Here is a 6,614-nt window from a genome sequence, read left to right as displayed (position 1 = left end):
TAACATGAAGGATGTGGCTTTAAAGCTGCCTGATCTGCTCTCCTGCGTCTCACTGGATATGTTTAACTCTTTGGTAACAATTTGTTCATTGAGAATAATTCCTGGAAAAAAATTCTCAGCTAGGCTAAAAGTATTATAGGTATTTACAGCATGGAAACAAGTCAGAGTTCTTGCTAAAACCACTAACATGCAAATAAAGTCCATAGACAAGATCAAGGCTAATTTAAAAAAAATGCATAGATTGTTTATCCTCATCCTAAAAATGACGCAGATTATATTAAGTAAACATGTTAAAGCGATTGTTAGGTCATAGTTTCTGGTAAATAAATAAATAAAATAATGTAGGCCAGGACAAATACAGGGATCCCCCCCCACCCCCCTCCTTTTTCCTTTCATCCAGCCGATGTTCGGCATTCACGCTGGCCAATGACGGGAGACCTTTGACAGGAGGGCGGACTTTTTTCTGCACAACACCGGTCCGAGAGGAACATTTTAAAAAAGACCCACGTTCGTCATTTACTGCGTGAAAATGTGCACATTTGAACCATTCTAATATTAAGAGTAGTCGAGTTTAGGACACGTATTTAACTCTTATTAAAAAGAGTTTTTTTTATTTTATTTAAATAAATATAAGGACGGAGCAGGAACACCGTCTGTCAGTGCATGGTGCGGAAATGAGACATTGATACGGTCCAAACCAGCGTTTGACGTCGACAAGAGTAGGTTTCCTTTTTATTCTATTTCATTATGAGAATATTAATACTTTATTTATTTTATTATTTTATTTAAACGTGGGGGTGCAGAGTAGGCCAAACAGTGGAGTTTAGCCCACCCCTTTCAGCTGAACACCTTAATATTTAGAAGGCTTAATGTGGTGTAAAACAATTAGCAAAAATATAATCAGTCCTGCCTCTGCAAACCAACTTATTACAGTTTAAATTTCCTTTTGATGTGTTTCAGCCACTTCGGTGTCACATTATTCCCTTAATAAAAGCCTTTTAAAAGGTTAATAATTAAAGTCCTGCTTAGTAGTTATAGCTTTTTTATTACTTTTCTCTAAAACAGAGTAATTGTGTTTGCTACTATTCACCTGGTTTAAAACATTTAAAAAGTTTTTTTTTCTCTTTTTTTTTGTTTCTTCCAGTCTTTGAGTTGGCCTGTGGCACGGTTTGAAAGGGAAATAGATTTATCCAGCCTGACAAACAAAGGTCATCTCCTTCTGAAAGGCAGAGCATGGTAAACGGAGATAAGATGAACTCTGACTTAAATTGTTGCACTGCAGGTAACTAGGTGCAAAATCCAGTGTGGCAGAGGCCTGAAAAACCAACCCTTTGTTGTTATAAAGATCTCTGAGCAAACAGGAGCAAACTTCACTAATGAGCTAAAGAAAATGTGGACTTAAAAATGCCATGAAGAGGGGGGAAAACACATTAAATAGCAGGGTGCCACACATTCAAATCTTGGCCTAAATCATAAAAAAAAACCTTGCTTTGAGCAAATTGTGCACTGAGCTGTTTGCATTCAACCCATTTTATGATCATAATAAGGCTTGTTGTGATTTTTTTTTTTTTTGAACGAGTCATGCCATAAAAAAAGCTTCAGGGTTGGAACAACAAAAGCAAAGGTGTCTCYTGTTTCAGTAATAAAAAGGGGAAGGTATTGTTAGTCATCTAATGAGTTTGTGGAATTTTGTCACATTTGTCACAAAACGCCTTCATCTAAATCCTCCCTGTCATTTCAAATAAAGAAGCAAACACCTTATTTATTATTCTAAAACAAAAAATACAAATCAAACGCAGCTGTTTTAATTCCATGTCCTCGTGTTCAATTTGCATCAATCTCCCCTCCGCTACCTCCCCCACCCCAATATTTTCACATGTTCAGCTCGGCTGCGCAAGGCAGGCGTATGTTAGAGTGAACAAGCGGCACCAGGCCCGGTCCGGCCCGGTCTAATAGCAGTGACCGGGGCCAGCAAGCCAGGCATTCAACTAGCCAGCGATCTACCTACCTGAGCTGCCAACTAGTCATTCACCCAGCCAGCCATACGGCGTCTCAGCCAACCTTACAGCCGGCCTGCCAGGCTTTCAGTGGCGCAGCCAGTCATCCGGGCTGAAGCTCCTCTGTCAGACACTGACAGAAGGGGCAGGCCACCACTAAATCTGATGGTCCTGGGAGCCAACCAGAGGACTCTGGCCTTTGTAGGGCGTTCACACAGACAACTTGTCCCGTCGCACAGCAGGTGGCTTCGACCACAATCACATGGCTGTGCCCTCAACTTTGCCACATGACAAGCTAGCTTTTAAAGGCTGCCCACTGTCGAGATTCCAGTTTTGACAATATCTCTATAATTCCTGTGAGCCTCATGGACTAATTCATGTCGTTTGGACAGCACATTTTAGCAAACGCGTTCCATTTTATTTCCGCTCTTTTTTTGTGTGTGTAATTTGGGAGACAAATGTATTAATGCAGGTGGCATGATGGGGCAGCGGTTAGAGCTGTCATAAGTTACCGCTTTGACTGCCAGGCCTTTCTGGGTGAAGTTTGCATGTTCTCTCCATGCACACATGGGTTTTCTCCACGTTCTGGTATAAATTGTCCCTATGTAAGTGAGAGGGTGAATTGTGTGTCCCTGTGATGGACTTGCGATCTGTCCAGGCTGTACCCTGCTTCTCACACYCTGACTAAGATGGACACCAGTTCCCCCCCATGAGCTGGAAAGGAAAAGCAGGTTCAGAAAGTGGTTGAAGGTTTAAACACCCTGTAGAAGAGGAGTGTTTTGAAATGATTTAAAACCTGCCCAAATAAGAAATTGCAAATGCATCAGATTAAGTTGAACACGTTCTTGGTGAGAGTACGCTAGCTTTTTCTCTCAAGGTGGAGAGGACACAGTTTTACCCTTTGAGGTTACGTAGCTAACTGCCCAGGACAACCAACCAGGCTTGTGTTTCACCCTTTTGTTATTTATATCATAATTTTATAATGCATTATTATAATATATATATATATATATATCTTCAAGAGGAAACATTCGGAATAAGAAACAAAACTTTTTCTGGATAAAAGGCAGAAGATTGTATGTTTGAGGTCTCAAGTAAAGCAAAGTTTTATTTATTTAGCGCCTTTCATAGAAATAAATTCACAAGGTGCTGTACATTCAGGGAAGGGGGGAAGGGCAGTTAAGAAACAACCATTCAAGAAGACATACAAGACAAACATGGGAGAACAGGTGAAACCGGTCATGCAGCAAACACAGTTGAGCTACCTTTGACAACAGAAAAACTAAAAACCACACAAGGGAAGATGAGGGAAAAAACAAACAAAACATCATATTATATCAACAATGGGACACTCTATGGTGTTTATAAAAAAAACAACCTCTGCGTAGAGCACATTTATTTGCCAGAGGAGTAAGTGAGTTTGAGGGGGGGCCTGTATCTGAAGCCATGAGTGTTGTATGCTTGTGTGTCTAGTTTAACACACATAGGCCGCTGCACGACGCTGTTTATCTCAGCCGTCTGAGATTGATCCCTAATTTGGTAACAGAAACTTTTAATATGTTTCTGTGTCGGAACTGTTGGGGGCTATTAAAGTGGAGTGACAACAACAAAAATGGAGAGAGGAGGAGGAGAAAGGGCCAGTTTGGATGTAAGAGTGCATTTTGAAACAGAGCATGTTTTTGGATGGTATTTTTTGTTTGGGGCTGATGGTGGTGGTGGTGGGGGTCCCCCCCCACCCCACCCCCTCCTCTCTTTGTTTGTGTGGTAAATCCAGGAGCAGCTGCTGGTCTCAGGGTCTAGTGGGATTTTGGGTCTGTGTGTGTGTGTGTGTGTGTGTGTGTGTGTGTGTGTTTTTCTCATGCCATCCTATGCCAAGGTGGTGTAACGCGAGCACAGAGAGGGAGTGACGGGTGTTTTTTTTCCTGGGGTGGGGGTGGTTGGAGAGCGAGCTGGTTTGTTGGGATGGCTGTGACCATGTTGGTGACGAAGGTGGTGAGGAACAGGAAGGGGGGGCAGTCGCTTTAGAAGGAGGGTGCTGTCTGGATGCAAGTAAAATTAATATCCTCTGGACTTTGCCTTTGCAGTAGATTGGAACTTGTCTGTTTGGCTAATGACATGCCTTCTGCCTGCACCGCACACATGCAGCTCCCCACCACTACCAGCCACCAACCATCCACACCCCCACCTCCCTGCTTCTCCCTGTGCCATGTCTCTCTCTTCCCTCCCTTTGAGCGCTGGGAGCGTGCGTATTGGCTGGGCTGTTTGCGACTCGGTGCCAAATAGGTGGGCCCTGTGCACGTTGGCACAGACTCAGTCAATGGTTAGAGACGGAAAGTGGAGAGGAAGAGAGACAGAAAGAGCCAGAGTTGGAGAGAAAGAGGGGGAAAGAAAAAAGAAGCTGCACTCGGGTTTGCCAGTGGTCGTGCACAGTCTTCCAACATTTACTCGGTCCTCTTGTTTTTTTCTTCTTCTTCTTTTTCTTCTCCTTCGTCCGCACCGCCCCTCCTTCCTTGTCCAGCTCTCCCTCTCTGTGACTCCTATGCAGATCAGATTTGAACCAAAAGCACGTGCCGATTTGCCAACCCTTTTTTTTCTTGTGTGTGTGTGCATGTTTTTTTGTCATCAAGATAATTTTTTCTACAATTTTTTTCAAAGAAGCTTGTTTTGATTTTTTGATTAATTGGTTCTTTTCAGCATAATTGCTTTTATTTATTTCATGCACAACCAGCTCTTTAAAAATCTATATTCAGACAGAGATATTGCAAAACTTGTCTTCACTCTCCTTCTGTTGAGCTCTTGAGCAGCACCTCTTGCGCAGGTCTTACTCCAGTACCTCCTGTGTTCCTGRGCTGGTATTACACTCTGCCTTTTTGGCCTGTCAGATTCTCCCCCTCCTGCTGCTTTTATTTGGGAAATTTTAAGCTTCTGTTTTTCCTTTTTTCTTTCATTTTTTTCATTTTTTTTTTTTTTTTTGGTCTTTAGTTTTCCAAAATCCCAGCGCTCAACAATACACTACCGGTTCTGCTTTAAAACGTTCTGTGCAATCGCTGGAGTGAATTTATGATGAAAGAGCAAAATGGTAACTACTGGTTGTTTTTGGTTTTGTTGACATATTTTTGAGTGTTTTAAGTAACGTTGTTTATGAGTCTAAAACTGGATTGCAGATGCACCGAGCGTTATTTTTTAATGTGTTTTAAAGTTGACATTATTTAAATGATGTTTCAGTGTTATCTTTTTACAGACAGTTTAAAATATAATTTTAAAATTTCAGATATTTTTCTTTTGTCTTGTAGTTTCTTAAATTTAGGACTAAACTGATTTTGTGTCTGCTTCATATTTTTAAATGTGCACATTTTGCAGCGTCGCTTGCAGGAAAGTCTTGTCTCGTGGCATCTCTTACCTTAGTCTGTCAGTGTTGCGTTGTTCAGTGTTTGTGTCCTTCAGTGTGATGTGTCTCTGTTAGAGTGTAAAGCATCCTTCCCTCTCTCCCCATCTCTATCTCTCTTTCTTTCTCTCAGTCTCTTAGCGCCTCTCTCTCATTCTTTCCCTCCGCTCACACGGAGCAGGCGCCGCTCCTCCATGCTGCGTGCCGGTGCTAACTGCCTGTCTTCTCTCTTCCCCTCCTCACCCCCGCTCCCTCTCTCCCCGTCCTTCTCTCCCCCGTTCTCCCCCTCGCTCTCCTCCTGCCTCCCCCCCTCCTCCCTCTCCTCCTCCGCCCTCCCCCCGTCCTCCTCTCTCGTCCAGGATGAATTCCACCCCTTCATCGAGGCCCTCCTGCCCCACGTCCGCGCCTTCGCCTACACCTGGTTCAACCTGCAGGCCCGCAAGCGCAAATACTTCAAGAAGCACGAGAAGCGCATGTCCAAGGAGGAAGAGCGTGCGGTGAAGGATGAGCTTCTTGGAGAGAAGCCAGAGATTAAGCAGAAGTGGGCCTCGCGCCTGCTGGCCAAGCTCCGCAAGGACATCCGGCCTGAGTTCCGTGAGGACTTTGTGCTCACCATCACAGGCAAAAAGCCCCCCTGCTGCGTGCTGTCCAACCCCGACCAGAAGGGCAAGATCCGCCGCATCGACTGCCTGCGTCAGGCCGACAAGGTGTGGCGGCTGGACCTGGTGATGGTCATCCTGTTCAAGGGCAGCCCCCTAGAGAGCACGGACGGGGAGCGGCTGGTCAAGTCTCCACAGTGCACCAACCCCGGCCTGTGRGTCCAGCCGCACCACATCGGAGTGTCCGTCAAGGAGCTGGACCTTTACCTGGCCTACTTCGTCCACACGCCAGGTATGTTCCAGCACGGACACTATTAGTGAGAGGAAAACACTCCACACACACTGCCATGTTCACGTAACACAACACACACCTAACACATGAAAACCCACTTGAACGGTACATAAAAATATAGAAATTATTATGAACAGAGCTACAGTAAAAAGCTGTTTCGTTTAATATGTTAACATTTGTGATGCATTTATCCATTACTAGATTTAGTTTTTATGTTTTATTCATATTAATAATAATTAGTAAATTTAAAAAAAAAATGTAGCTTATTTTATCTCAATTTTAAAAAGTCAGAAAACAACTTATTTTCATACAGTCTATTTCTGTTTTTGTTTGTTTACGTG

General features: G+C 43.6%; 1 protein-coding gene across 1 annotated transcript; it reads left to right on the top strand.

Annotated features, from left to right (window-relative positions):
- Positions 1 to 4,333: 4,333 nt before the first annotated feature.
- On the top strand, positions 4,334 to 6,273 carry LOC106536347 (nuclear factor 1 X-type; the record flags this gene model as incomplete). The annotated part of the gene is given in 2 exon segments (XM_014033601.1): positions 4,334 to 5,076; positions 5,742 to 6,273. Coding segments are annotated over 2 exon segments (535 nt in total), but the record flags the coding sequence as incomplete, so codon positions are not given.
- Positions 6,274 to 6,614: the final 341 nt, after the last annotated feature.

Source organism: Austrofundulus limnaeus, unplaced genomic scaffold, assembly GCF_001266775.1.
Source record: "Austrofundulus limnaeus strain Quisiro unplaced genomic scaffold, Austrofundulus_limnaeus-1.0 Scaffold1783, whole genome shotgun sequence".
Classification (NCBI taxonomy): domain Eukaryota; kingdom Metazoa; phylum Chordata; class Actinopteri; order Cyprinodontiformes; family Rivulidae; genus Austrofundulus; species Austrofundulus limnaeus.
This window is presented reverse-complemented; position numbering and strand designations above follow the sequence as displayed.